This window comes from Ctenocephalides felis, unplaced genomic scaffold, assembly GCF_003426905.1.
Source record: "Ctenocephalides felis isolate EL2017-DRISC unplaced genomic scaffold, ASM342690v1 CF-g0.4_SCAFFOLD_01604, whole genome shotgun sequence".
NCBI lineage: Eukaryota > Metazoa > Arthropoda > Insecta > Siphonaptera > Pulicidae > Ctenocephalides > Ctenocephalides felis.
The window spans coordinates 47523069-47538690 of record NW_020537758.1 but is presented as its reverse complement, the minus strand read 5'-3'; the positions used below and the strand labels follow the sequence as shown (position 1 = coordinate 47538690).

General features: G+C 27.6%; 2 protein-coding genes across 2 annotated transcripts in view; one reads left to right on the top strand and one right to left on the bottom strand.

Moving 5' to 3' along the window:
* LOC113373193 (dual specificity mitogen-activated protein kinase kinase 4-like) overlaps nt 1-15578 on the bottom strand; it is a 45686-nt gene extending 30108 nt beyond the window's left edge. Inside the window, exons 1-8 of the mRNA XM_026613505.1 lie at nt 15363-15578; nt 14974-15265; nt 14857-14886; nt 14085-14382; nt 13852-14021; nt 13654-13783; nt 13364-13590; nt 12902-13084 (exon numbers count right to left, since the gene is read on the bottom strand). Coding sequence (XP_026469290.1) covers nt 12902-13084; nt 13364-13590; nt 13654-13783; nt 13852-14021; nt 14085-14382; nt 14857-14886; nt 14974-15265; nt 15363-15393 — 1361 coding nt within the window. The 5' untranslated portion in view covers nt 15394-15578. The remainder of the gene's footprint in view (nt 1-12901; nt 13085-13363; nt 13591-13653; nt 13784-13851; nt 14022-14084; nt 14383-14856; nt 14887-14973; nt 15266-15362) is intronic.
* LOC113372676 (serine, glycine, tyrosine and glutamine-rich protein-like) lies at nt 9036-10301 on the top strand. The gene is made up of 3 exons (XM_026613028.1): nt 9036-9062; nt 9435-9815; nt 9948-10301. Exons 1-3 carry the CDS (start codon nt 9036-9038, stop codon nt 10299-10301), a joined length of 762 nt encoding a protein of 253 aa, XP_026468813.1.
* Nucleotides 15579-15622: the final 44 nt, after the last annotated feature.

The window sequence follows — 15622 nt, the reverse complement described above, 5'->3', positions numbered from 1 at the left end:
AATTAGTGTACACACAGCACACAAAATGTCACCAATAACAACTGTTTTCCCTGTAGAACTACTGTACAATTGTGCATCATCCTCGCTTACAATGTTTTTTTTTGACTACGATTTCTAAACACTTGTTTATTGCAGATTTTGCAATTTTTGGCATTATTGTTTCTATTAAGTTTATAGTTATGAAATTACTAAAATACCCACTAAACCACCAAAGCTCTCACTAAAATAACAATGGATTTGAATCAGAAAAAATCAAAATACAGATTTCACACAGAACACAAAAAAGCAAACAACTAAAATAAAATAACTGTGAAATCTATGATAGTAATTACCGAAACATTATATTTTCTGATATATTACAAATTCTTGAAGTAACTATACTGGAAGCAGCTTAAACACAAACTGATGCATTTTTTAAAATAAAATTAAGTAACAAAGCTAGAGCATTTCAAATTACTAAGAATTTTTTATATTATATTCTTATATCTTTGTATTATTGCAGTATCGATAAAGATATGACAGAGTAAAGAACGTATTTTTATCTCAATATTCCAATTGTTATTCAAAGAATAATTGTATATTTAGTTTTTATTGTGAGTGAATGGTTGAATGCATCATTATTTTATATACACAAAATATAAATATAAAAGACATAATATTTATAACAGAAAGAACTACAGTTTCTATTAACAATGATAGCCACTACGATTAAAAGTGTCTTAATAACTTCGTAACATAACTTCCATATTACTATGGTAAATATATTGACTATTTATTTATATATTTCTATCGTTATAAAATAATATACAGTAACAATATAAAATATAAAATATAAAAAGCAAATAAAGTTTTAGGTATAATTTCAAAACAAAAAAACATTGTATATAAATATATAACCACAATAATTATATACATAAATATATGAATATAAAAGACATAAATGTATATATCTAGTTTTATTTTTTAAATAAGTATAACCTTTATATAGAATATGTTCCGATGCGCGCCAAGCGCAATGTGCACTGGTTTGCTATTGAGAGACGCTACTTACACGGATATTCTACGGGTTCTGCGTGTACTACCTTCGGTTTTTTCAACTTTTTGCAAAAAGTTCCACTTCGATTTTAATATAATTTTGGATAATAAAAGTTAAATATACAGGCTTCAAAATGATGCTATTTAGAAAGTAGTCAAATTAACCGTACTGGTCGAAAATTTCAAATGAAAACTTATTTTCAACTTTTTGTCCAGTAAATGACAATTTTTTAACATTATTCATTATAAATAATATAGACAAGATCAGTACAAATAGAATGATGCAAACAGTTTTTCGATATCTCTCATATTTCCGACAAAAAGTGAGTTTGAAAAAAGGGGCCACTTTCACATGTTTTCACTGATATCTCGGCCAAATGATGAGCTACGGATTTGAAATTTAGTATATCGAATTTTCTCGAAAATACCTATAAAATGGCATCAAAATAATTTAAATACCAGGGTGGGGCCAATTCTGTATGGAAACACGCCCAGACCCTTTATCAGATGTGAATAAAGAAATAGAAACCAGTAAACAAAATATGATAAATATATAAATCTATCTTAAAAAATTACAGTCGATTTAAATATTAGATCTCACCGTCACTCCCTATCACTCCCTAAATAGGACAGATTTGTAAGATGTTTGATTAATTTTAAGTATAAAATAATTATATTAATATATTTTAATCACATATTATTATAATATATTTTAATCGCATTTTTTTCTCGTAAATTTCTAGTTGAATGGAAAGTGTTTAATTAATTAATAATTAAATCTTTATCCCATCGTTCGATATACATATGGAGATCACAATAGATATAACATGAAGCCAAAATGTCAAAAAAGATTTTAACTATTTTTTTTAATTACCTGCTGCTTATAGTATTATCGTAATTAGAATAACAAAAAATTATTTAACAACTAAAAACAAAGCAGCTTCATACGCAAGTATTTAATGAGTGCTGAAAGAAATGGTGAATGTAAATTAATTAATAATTCTTTGATATGCAACGACGTTAATGTATGGCATAGATTAAAAACAAGTGGAAGTATTATGCAATATAAGAAAATGGATGAAAGTCTACAAATGTATAAACGAACTCTCAAAAAATTGTCTCTAAAAATCCAAATTACATGGACAAAGCCTATGTAAGGATGATTTAAAAAAATAAAAATAATTAAATAAATTCAAAATAATCATTCAAGTATGCTTATAATTTTGAAGAATATGTTGCATTTATATCTGCCACAAGACAAGACAGAGACAAATGCTTGACCCTAAAATACCTAAAATTAAATCAACAAATTTAAAAAAAAAAAGTTACTCATTGAAATCTATCTAAAATTCGTAAGCATTTTACAAATATAAATTAATGATGACTGATAATTGAAAATTTCGAATAACCAATAAATATTGGAACATATGCATTTGACAAATATCATACCCATCTTCGACACTATACTTTAAATTTTTTTCAGTAATAGTTTATTTACTGGAGTCTATCCATAATTAGCATGCATTTTGAAAATATTATAGTATTTTACAAAAAGATATTGTTGATATAGTACTTTATATTAGCGTAAGGCTTGTCTATGCAGTTATTAAAATTTAATAACTTCACGATGGCTATTATTCTACATTAATGTAAAAACCGCCATGTAATTAATCGCTCTTGAACATGTAGATTAGAAGGTGTATGTTTAATTAATTAGTAGTGCAAATATTACTTATGTTATTTGAATATTTTGCGCAAATGATGCAAAATTTAAACAAACTAATCAGAATTACAGTAAACAAGCAAAATATATCTTTTTCAACGCTGCTGACTATCAAATTTTTTATGCCTTGGCATTTCATATCTTACACATATAAAACTGCAAATCAAGTTATTACAATTTTATCTGTAGAAGGAAAACGGTAGTACCGGTCGAATGCAAAAATCCATCAGAACTGCTCAATATTATAAATAATAGTTATATATATATATATATATATATATATATAATACAGTTATTGCACCAGATATAGATATGAAGTAACCATGATCATATAAAATAAAAACAACATTTTCAATATACAGCCCATAATAGAGAACAAACGATTTGAAAGAAGATTTTTAGAATCTCGGTGTTAAAAATATAATTTGTTGGCCCAAATTACAAAATTATAAAATAAATATAAAACTTTTAGAAAAATATGAAAGGATTAAAATTAATTGGATTAGATAACTTGAATGTATTAGAGTCAATTGTCATTTATACACAACAACAAATATTAAGATCAATATAGTCACAGTCATATTATATTATTGGTAAAAAAAATTATGTAGAGTATTATACATCGTTAGATTCGTCTCAAAATTCTCAGTTTATCTTCCATATATTTCAACTTCGTATTTTAAAACGTTTAGACGAGTCAGACTCCTAAAATTTCAGAAAAATTGAAAAATCTCAAGAAAATTATATAGAGACACTTATCGAATTATAAATTTTTAACTTTTCGTAGGGTAAGTAATAGCAATCGCAAAAAAATCGAAAATGAAAATTTTTATATATCTTTACGTATCAGAGGTTTCTGAATATTTTGGCATACCTTAGAAAAAATGGATGTATGTGTGTGAGTGTATGTGTGTGTGCGTGTGTGTATGTGTGTGCGAATACAAATTTTTGTCGACGATTTCGGGAACACCGATCAACCAATTTGAATAATTCAAAAAACATTCGATTCATATTAATAAGGAGACGTGCTTATTAGTTTTTGGCAAACGCAGGTCTAGCCGTTCCGAAGATACGGGGCAAAATGTGCCAAAAATGGTAACTCAGTTTTTAAGAGAACGGAGCGTCTGCTTTTAATAATTCAAAAAACATTTTACTTGCATTGGCAAGATGAAAAACTGGTCAAATTTTCATGAAGGCAGGTTTAGCGGTTTCGGAGATCTAATAAAAAAAGTAAAAAAAAAGATGCCATTTGGCGGTCAAAAATGATCATTAGACATATGCACATCCAATTTTCAGATATTTTATAGAGATTTTAACAATACGAGCTTTGACGTTTTGTCTCTATGCAGTACGATTGCTTTGAAAAAAGTTCAAAATTTCCAAAATATGTCAAAATGAAGAAAACATTTTTTTTTCAAAAAAAGTAATTTTTTGTCGAATTTAATGCAAAATCTCAGAACAAACTTATACAAGTCCACATAAAATACAGTAAAATACTTCTTGTAAAGGAGTAAACTTCGCATTTCAAACAAATATTACACATAATGCAAGTTTCTTTCATAATATGTAGACTGCATGATAATAAATTATAAAACAACGATGTGCATACTAGCAACCTTGAGTATATGGTCTATGATGCAAAGACTTGAAGTTTATGAATGAAAAATAGTTTGTTTTCCCAACTGTAACATTGAATCGATTTAAAATTGCAAAGAAAAACGCGTTCACCTTACATCCACAAGGCCGGCGTTTAAAAAACCAAAAGTTCAACGTACCTACGTCGTCTGTAAAAGGATCAACAAATGTATTATCTAATCCGCCGTAAGCAAACTGACCAAATAAACGCAGTAACATAATAAGAGCAAAAATTTTCATAGAAAGTGAAAGTCAATCATGTAAGTAAGAGAAGGTAATACTTGCATTGGCAATGAACAGAAGACAAGTCTTTCTATCTCCGGCAAAGTTAAACTGTAGCAAAACTGGATACTCTTCGATAATAACAAAATAAAAAACCCATGAACTAGAGTAATATTATGATATTACTTTCTCTATACACTCACACGAAACTCGTCCCCATCTTCGAAACACCTAATACGCCTTTCTTTGGAGTATAAAAACAAATGCCAGGTAATCAAACATCACAGTCTCAGTCTAGTGGTGTACTCGATCAAGGATAAGGCCGGGTGCTAAATTTCATATATAGGAACAATGAAACTTTTTGTAAGTACACTAATTACATATTTATAATTAATAAAAACAATTATCTAATATTTATTTTCTCGAAAAATAAAAAAAAACAAAGTTGCATTAATATTTCATTTTTTTTAATATTTATTTAATTTTAATTTAATAAAAAAATCGAATATTATAAATAAATATCTAAGTGGTTTGATTTTTTTTCCAAAAAGACTTTTTTTTAATCAAAACGAATAACAAAATTTATTTGGTGCCCGAGAAAATAATTTCAATCTAACATAAAAAAACAAAATACAAAAAATATTTTTAAAAAAAGAAAAATTTTGTACATTTTTTATGATCCTTGATAAACACTCTTTCAATCCTTCAATATTTATTTAAATTTTAAATTAAAATTGTTATCGAACATAACGTAATTTTAATTTTTTGCAAAATATCAATAAAAAAAATTGAAAAACATCCTTTATAAATTTGACAAGTTTACAAAACAATTGTAATTAATTGTATATATAAGTAATTAATTACTGCAATTATTTTGGAAAATATAAATCTTCATAATTATTAATGCTTATGGATAATTTATTTAATTTAATAGATTTTAAGAAATGTTATAAAAATTGAGATAGAATTATTAATTTTAGTTCAAATTTAAAAAATAATATTAATTTCAAAATATGAACAAACAACACTTTTTGCACTAATTTATTATCATATCGAACGACTTGTAACGGATAACACATAATGCTAATTTAGGTTTCCATATTTTAAATTTTAAATTATAACACACTGATGATGAGACAAACCTAGTCTCGAAACGTTTGTGAAAATTATTATTTAATAAAAAGTGTTGTTTGTTCATATTTCCAAATTAATATCTATTTATCCACTCAGAATATATTCGTTAAAAAATAATATTAACACTGGCAAAAAGAGCGAGATTAGTGATGTAATTGATCCGGAAAACATGGGAAAATTAAATGGAATAATAATAGAGAAAATGATGAATTTGATAAAAAATTACGGATACGATTGGGAAATAATAAATATCACCAAATATAAATAAGAACGTAATTTCGAACAGGCAGATTAAATAATAAATCAAAATTATTGTAAAATGATTGTAATAATTAAATGAAACTCATGTCGTTGTAGATCACTGAAAGTAATCAGTACTATTCTAAATTTTATGCTCGTTTAAAATAAGGAAATTTAAATTGAAATAGTTAAATGAAATCCTTGTCCTTAAAGCATTTGAAAACAAAAATTACCGAAAGTAGTCAGAACTTTAAATGAAAATGTTCGCAAAACATTTCGTATCACAATGTTTTACGATGTTCGTTAAAAACATAAAATCTATCACCAAGTTTTATTACAAAATCTGAAAAGTAAATACAACAATTATTTTTTAAATTTTGAAGTCTTTGCAAAAACGTGGACAAAAAATTTTATATATTTATGCTAATTCTAAAAAAAAGTCTCGGCCGATCATCTCACAAAATGTGACTCTTTATAGAGTTACATCGAATGTTAATAATTTTTTTAAAAAAGAGTCTCAGTCCAAAAAACGTCGAAAGATCAAAAATCGAATTATATACATGATTTTCCAATTTTGGACTTCAACGATTCAGAATGACTAGAAACTTCGAGAAAATATAATATTAGAAAATCTGATTTTCTGGCTAAAATAAACTTCGACCTTCATAATGCATAATTTATCATATTAACTCAATTAACATTATTAATTAAAAGTCATTAATTATTTATGAATTATTTAACTTTCTCATTATCACTTACGCTTGATTGTTCATTTTTTTTCTCGCGTGTTAATTGATTAATTTATGACTTGATATAAATATATAAATCAAAGCAAATTTGTTGCTTCCGGCAAAAATATTGAATGGTAATAAAGTAATTTACATTGTTTGTTATTATTTAATAGAATAAAATTAATACTCATTATTACTCCATCTCTACACGGTAATACTAAAATTAATTCAATCATTTATCCCGTTAATAAAATCATTAAATTCAACTATAAAATTGATACTAACTAAACGTTGAAAATATAACGATCATTTACAAAAACTTTAAATTTACTTTTTGACTAAAGTTCGTGCAAACCTCAGTGAAACCTACACAAATATAACATTTAAAACAAATTAAAACCAAAGCAATTGGTAAGTAAAAATATATCAATTATTTTCACATTCATTAATAAGATTCATATAAAACGACTGAAGATAATGTTTTAACACAGTAATAAAAATCTTAAACAGTTGTTAATAGCGTCATAAAATGTAATCGGTAACAAAATTGAACAATTATACGCCATGCTCAAAATTTTCATACTGTATTAACATTCAGTACATCATAACATATAAAATTGTGTAACAAACGCTTTTTCATGTAACAAGCATTATGATGAGTTTTTTTTTATTACTGCGTATGCCAAATTTCGAGTAAAAACCGCAATATTATGAATGCCTACAAATTGATGAAAAAGTACATTCATTGAGAACAGAAATTATTGCCTTTATTGCTCCGAACATTTTAATCATCATAAACATTCACTGTATTATGAACGTATACGCGAGAAAAGCTGCAACTATTTTATGAACTTTTTTAAAATATCTCAAATAAATCAGATTGAAATAATTTTATTATATTCCTTCAGAGTTTAAAAATTCTGCTCATTATAATTGAATTTCCTTCCGAATGTTGGACGTTTTTAGACCTAAAATTGAAGTTTAATAAAATGAAATTTGTTTAAGATACGTTTGATACGTTACTTCACAGTAATTAAAAAATCTTTAAAATTGTTCCAATAATGATCACTAATATTTCTATTATAATAATAATTTCACTGTAATATGAGAATTTTTATCCTTACGATTTTAATTTCTTACTTCCTTTTTTCTTCAAATACAAAAATCAGGGACCTTCTTCTGATCATATATGCAAAATAGTCAATTGCATGATTATAACCATTCAATATTTTTTCCTTATGTGTAATTGCAAAAGATAATTTTATTATAAATTACAAATTGTAATCGTTTGACCCCTAGAAATTCGTCGTAACTTCTGAATCCGGAAATTCGAAAAGATGACCATTTACAAGGTCTTCAGACTTTAATAGCGAAAGTATACTTTAATTTCAATTAATCGTCTTTCACCTACTAAGAACAAAATCGGTGGAATTGAAAGTAAACACGGCGAAATAAAAAAAGCAGTGCAAAAAATTAAAATCCAATGATATAATTTATGCTAGGTCGCTGAACCGCGAACCGTAATTAGACGTTCTCTTTCAATCGTCTTTTTTTTTTGCAATGATTCTAAGAAATATTTGTTCGAATTATAGATATAACTATGATGTGTTCAATAATTCATATAATTATTGAAACGATAGTTTCAAATTTATTCTCAAAAAATATTGAAGAAGTATTCATAATTAAATGAAAAGTCTCTGAAAACATGCATAATAAATGAAATATTTCCTTTAAAGTTATGAGTATTGAGGTGTGCGCGCATGTTTGTGTAAATATAAAAGTATAAAATAAATTAAATTCTAAGAAATACTTCGCCATCCTTCTAAAAAAAACGATAGAACACTCCAGATCATTTTCGTTTCGTTCAAATTAAAAAGCAATTGTGATGTTGCTGATTTCAAATAGCATACACATTAAAGTAGAATTTAAAAGTTTTCCACGAAACAAATTGGCCGTAACACAGAAATGTGAATGAATAATGAATTACATATATATATATATATATATATATATATATATATATATATGTAAAGTAAATGTATAAAACTGTCACATGACTATTGTAAAGTTACTTTCACTTATTTCCTGAAATTAATATTAAAATGAGAATGAATGAAACATATAAACAATCAAAACATGTTAGAACTATTAAATATTCTAATACTGAACAAATGTGTCCAATATAAATAAATTCGATCAATTTTAATAAATATCATGATTATCATATGATATTTTATGGTTGAATACATTTCGTATCAATTTAAAAAATCTAATATGCCGACTAATGTAATAAATAGTTAAGTAAATATTATTCAATGCTCTTACAAGTGGAACAATGGAACGTAATATCAAGAAATAGTTAGCTTGCACGCAAAGAAAACTGTAATAAATAATCAATTAGTACAGTTATATGAAAAATCGATAATAATTCGATTATGAAACAAATAAATTATATAAATATGATATGTAAATAAATTGAAATGCCAATTGAAGTTTTGTGAGCGCGTTCAAATTTAACAAGTATTGCTCTGTTTGGTAAAAGATTCCAACGATAAAAATGAAAGCACTTATCAACAAAGATATCATAGCACTCAAAATTTTATCCCGTTTCGATGTGCCCGAAAATAAAATTGATAGAATACAATATATTTGTGTTTAGTATGTACAAGAATTAGAATCTATAGATTTTTCACTCAAGTTAATTTTTCTTACAGTTGTTGATAAGTACACTGTGCCTGGTGTCGGCCAGACCAAGTGAAGAACACGGCGGTTACGGTACGAGTGGAGGTGGTTCGAGTTACGGCGGAGGTTCGGAAGGTTACAGTGGCGGCTCAGGAAGTTATGGAGGCGGCTATGAAGCCAGTTCTGGAAGTGGTGGTTGGACCGGCATAAGTACTGGTCATGGCGGTTATGGCGGTGGTGAATCCAGTTACGGTAGCGATTCCGGCTACGGTGGCGGTTATGCAAGTGCAGGACATGTCGACACCTCCAGTTACGGAGGCGGTTTTGCCTCCGGACATGGTGGAGATGGCGGATTTGGCGGCGGACATGGAGGAGATGGCGGCTATGGAGGCGGATATTCGACAATTGCCCACAGTGGTTACGGCGGTGCGTACGCTGGCGCGCTACATGGTGATTCTGGATATGGCGGCGGTTCCGGTTACGGAAGCAGTGGTTCTGGTCATGGAGGCGAAACCTATGAGATTGGAACACACGTACACACAACAACTTCCGAAAAAACAAAACCAGTGCCTGTGCCAGTTTACCAAAAAGTCGGAGTACCAATTCCACACCCTGTCCCAGTTCCAATTCCACAATATGTCAAAATCGGCATTCCTCAACCTTATCCCGTTCACGTAGTTATGCAACAGCCGATACATGTGCCGATTTACAAAGTCGTAACAGAAGTGATTGAAAAGAAGGTTCCATACACAGTAGAAAAACCATATCCAGTAGTAGTAGAAAAGCCATATCCAGTACATGTGGAACACAAAGTTCCAGTTCCTGTACCGCAACCATACCCCGTGCATGTGCCAATCTTCAAGCATGTCTTGAAAAAAAGTAGCGGTTGGAAGCACTGATAATGTTTAGAAATAATTATTATTTATTTATGTCTTCCCTCCTGCATGTCAATAACACAACAATTTGGAGTTAGAGCCAGTATATGTAACGAAACGTCTTGAATTTCAACAACTAAAACCATACACAGCAGGGGTTACGAAGATTGTATGACTGACATATTTGAACTCGAATTTAAGTAACGCTTATGAATGTATAACAGTATAAATATCAACTTGTGCGCTTTCATCTGGAAATATTATAAAAAGCAAAATTGTCTTGTACGTGTGATTTATTCATTGCCTAAAAGTTATATTTATATACATTTTATTGTTATCCATTTGCTTGTTAAATTTGAATGTATTGTTAAATAATTGTAAATACATCTTATAAACATATATTTTGTTTTTAATTATAAAACTAGGAACCAATTAAACGATTGCTTCATAAATTATTATAAACCGTATTGTATTAATTGTATCCAATTAAATTCAACTTTATATTATCAATTTATTGACTATAGTTACACACAATGTTATATAAATAATTTACATAAAAGCTGTTGCTCAATTATATACAAAATTTATGCAACGGAATTAAAAAATCTTAAGGCTATTATTAAACTTGAACCTGTTAAAATCGTGAAGAAAACTATTTACAAGTATTTACAAAATATAGTAATCCATTTTTTCATATAAAATATAGAGAAACAAATCCACTAAAAATGATTTGAATCTGGTTTCTAAAGACAAATTGAAATAAATCAAAAATGTAAATGTTCATCGTTTTATAACTAAATGTATAAAATGTCATGAAGAATTGTGGATAGAAACATTGTTCATGCAGGATAAACGAACAAAGTTTTGAGTGTGAATTTAACCATTAACAAGCGAAAATACAAGCACAAGGGCAAAGAAATATTTTAATTATCATATATTTGTAATAAACTTAATATAGACATAGAAGAAAACTCGTCGCCATTGAATTAAATGCAAAACTAGTCACATTGTAAGAATTATTTATGTGCTACAAAGCTATGAAGCATCCTGAAATTTAAATTTAATTCCAAAACAAAATTATGTTGCACAAATAATATAAATAGCAACAAATATTTTGCGGAATTTGTTTAAAGAAGAAACAATATATACATAATGCAAAACTGTCTTACAAGACAAAGTCTACATTTACAGTATTATAAAATCATTTTCATGATTATTATAGTCTTTTTCAAATAAAAGAAATTTCAGTTCTATAATCATAATAATTCATATTGATTATTATGACATGTATCACAACAAATGTTCTATTTTCTAATTGTTTACAAATTTATAACAACCATTTGAAAAACCTATTTTGGATTTTAGGTACTACTTCAACTAGTCAAAAGTATACATCTTAACTAATACTAATTTATTAGAGTCTCTCCTACTTTAAGGTCTAATGGACTTTGTGCATCTGAATAAATTAACTATTTATAACTAGATAAGCGGCGAGCACATGAAACATTTTTAAGGATATCTAATGTTCACTACATGTGAAACATTAATTAATAACTTCTGAAAATATTCAGAACATAGACCGTTATCTACCATGATTTCATTATAAATGACGTTGCTATAATTGAACAAATCTACTTTGTGATTTTTATAATGATTGCCCATAATGTCTTATTTGGTGTTTGTAAGTACAAGTTGAAATAATTTATTATAAAATGTATATTTAAATACAACGATTTATATTTAATTATAACAAAACATTAAAATCTACTATTTTCTTAAATCAGTGAATTTACACACACGGATATATATATATATATATATATATATATATATATATATATATATATCTGTGTGTGTAAAATTTAATATTCATAATTTAACTTTACATTTGCATACACATGTTTTTCCAATGTTTGATTCAAAAGTATGTAATTGTCGAGAATATATTTATTATCAAATTTCAATAAGTTAAGAAATTGTTGTCAAGTAAAAAACAACAGTTAATTTATTCTATTCAATAATAAAATTACCACTAGTATAGTGAATTAAAGAATTTTACACTGTAAGATTTGCTTCGTTATGTGAAAGGTAGCACACGTACATAGTAATCAACATTATAACAACAAATAATCCAGAACAAAATATCTTTGACAGCATAAAATATCATCATGAAAAAGTACATTCAAAAAAGTATTCGAAGAATTTAAATAATATATTCAGGTAACAAATTATGAAAAATGGGGTTTATAGTATTATGTCAAAATAGTCATAATAGCTTAGCATCAACATTTTTTTAATATCAATACATCAGTAAAAAAAAAGTTAATGATTCATATTGATAAAAAAGAAAGAAGTGGTGATAAATATAAATTATGTAATATAAAATAAATAGAAAAACCTCATAGATATAAATGTAATGTTGATAAAAAAATACTAAAGCACCCTTCATATAACAAAACATCTTCAATTTCAATCATCACATTATTATTTTTTGGAAATATAATGTTAGAAAAACCCAAATACTAATATTTTCATTTTGCATGCTTGTAACACAAATTTTTTAATGAAATTGAAATGTTTCAATTTAAGTCACTTTTTATAGTTTATTATAAATATCAGCTCACCCTTCTGCCCAATTCTGTGCTGGTTCATCGGCTGTGAATTGCGTCACACCATTATTAGCCATAGCATCCAAAATTCCACTCACATACGAAGCTACATCAGTAGTACTTTGCTCTCCTTGCTTAATGAATGGATGTTCCAATAATTTATTGTATTTAGGTCTCTGATTTTCTTCTTTAATCAAGCTACATAAATAAAAACATATTTTTGATTATAGAAAGATAAATATCAATACTTGTAAAACTTTGAACTGAGTATTAACCGTTTAATCTAATCAAATTTAAAAAAAAATCAAAAACTTATTTAATCCAAAAAATAAAAACCATTTAACACAAAAAGATGCTCAAAGTGATATGAGGTCTAGCTTTTGTATAAAATGTATCTAAGTCTATTTTGATGCCAACTATAAATAAATATAAAAAAATAATTTGGTGAGCAAATACATGAGTCTATAAAATACTCACCAAGTATTAACAAATGTAACAAATTCACGAGTAAAATAATTTCCATTGTGTTCAAGAGTAAGTCTTGGTGGATCTCCTTGTACAACTTGATAAAGCTGCTCAAACACTGAATTCCATTTAGGGTACGGAAATCTACCAGTGGCAACTTCCATTAACGTGATTCCTAAGGACCACACGTCACTTCGAACATCATATCCTCTTCCTCGTTGGGGATCTATACGCTCGGGCTACACATAAATTAAGAGTTATATTTTTACAAAATAAATACTAGATGCATTATTGAAACTTACTGCCATGTATGGTCTACAACCAGCATCTCTGGTCTGTGCTATTGAATCAACAAGTTGCCCTGATATTCCAAAGTCACATAATTTTATATCGCCAGATTTATCCAAGAGAATATTGCTTGGTTTCACATCCCTATATAAAATTGTTGTTATTATATTCAAAGACTTTACATCATAGTCACACAACATATTAATAATTACCTGTGAATGATCTTTAATTTCTCTTTTAAATAGTTCAAAGCTTTTACCGTAGCAACTGTGATTTTTGCCAAAATTGTCTCTGGAATTGTTTCATGTAATCTATCATAAATAAACTTGTAGAATTTATCTAATGATGTGTCCATTAACTCCATGCATATCCAACAGTCTCCCTGATATAAAAAAATTTATAGATTCATATAATTTTATTTCGATCGTATATGTATTTTTTTTACCTCTTTGAATAAAGCTCCATAAAACTGAACTATACATGGACATTCATTAGACCTCATAACAACTTCAAGGTCCATAAGTAACTGTTTTTGTTCTCGTTCGTCAACTGTAGACCTTATTCTTTTAACGGCCATTACTGTATCAGTTTTACGATACACCATTTTATTTACAGCTCCGAATGCCCCACGACCTATCTCTCCAAGGTCCTGCAGATCTTCAGATGTAAAATCGTATGTCTTTCCGGGTGCCAATTGCAATTTTCCAGAAGATTGTAGACCTTGGCACATTTTCAAACGTTCCCTGCAAAATGAAAATAAAACAAAATTTACAACTGTAAACACATTTAATAGAAAAAAGAAAACATTCAGCTTCAAAATTTAATAAAAATAAATAACACTATACTATTGAAGGCAATCTTCGTATAAGATGTATAAATTATGGTTTATAAGAAAATTTGCACAAAAAAATTATTACTTAGCTTATTCATATAATAATATATTCTTAATCATATATATATAATATTCAGTTCCCGATTTAGATAACTTTGATTGATAAAGTGATCCCTAGGACATTAGAGCATAATAAATGCCTATAATTTTTACCACTATTCAAAGATTACCAAAAGAATTTATTTGTAAAACAAACGTGCTGTTAAATGTTATATACAACAATGTTATTTATGTTGTGTATCTAAACAAGATTTATTTCACACCAAAATAAAAAATTAATATTAATATACGATCATGCTGATGCAACTTTTGGGTACAATTTTACCTTATTTTCTTATGCTCAGTTGGACCAAATCTGTGAAAATTTATGCAAATAATGAAATTTGAGAACAGAAGCAGTTTTAATAAAAAGTAATTTTTTAATGACGCAAATATTAGTTACCGTGTTTTTTCCTGAATGAAATCTTGATTATTTTTAGGCAATCTTCCTAAAGAAGGTTTTTGTCTAACAGAAGTATCGTTACTCATTTTCATAAATGCCTGTGGACTACTATTAGGTAAACCTGGAAAACAATTTGAAGCTACAGGCATTTGAGCCTGTGGTTGTGGAAATACTAATCCCCCAGAAGGGCCTGAAGGAAAATTGAGTTTCAATTGACGTCTTTTTTCTGTACTCATATCAGTATTATTTGTTTGAAAATCTAGTTTGTCAAAGAAACTGGGCCTGTTGTTTCCTATGAAAAAAATCAATAGTTGAGTTTTGGAAAATGATTACAACATTAAGTAGAAACTTAATATAATTATTATTAACCAAAATATAAATATATTCACCCTGGCTTGAGGAATGGCCTTGGTCTGCCATTTTGCAGATAGATCCCTATTGAATTCCACCCTAATCTACCCTATTACACAAAATACAGTTGATGCATTTATTTTGTTAAAATTGATACCCATAACAATGAACCGAAATTAGCGTTCATATTTTTTTATATATAAACAAATACCACTAATTAATTTTATTTATACAAAACTTCTTTGAATTCTCCCTGTGATATCAAAGAAAATTGACATTATTGAACGATCTGACGTTG

Coding starts and splice junctions, on each gene's coding strand:
- LOC113372676 (XM_026613028.1), top strand. CDS start 9,036: ATGCTCTTACAAGTGGAACAATGGAAC. Junction 9,063..9,434: donor TACAAGTGGAACAATGGAAC/GTAATATCAAGA, acceptor TTTTTCTTACAG/TTGTTGATAAGTACACTGTG. Junction 9,816..9,947: donor GATATTCGACAATTGCCCAC/AGTGGTTACGGC, acceptor GTACACACAACA/ACTTCCGAAAAAACAAAACC.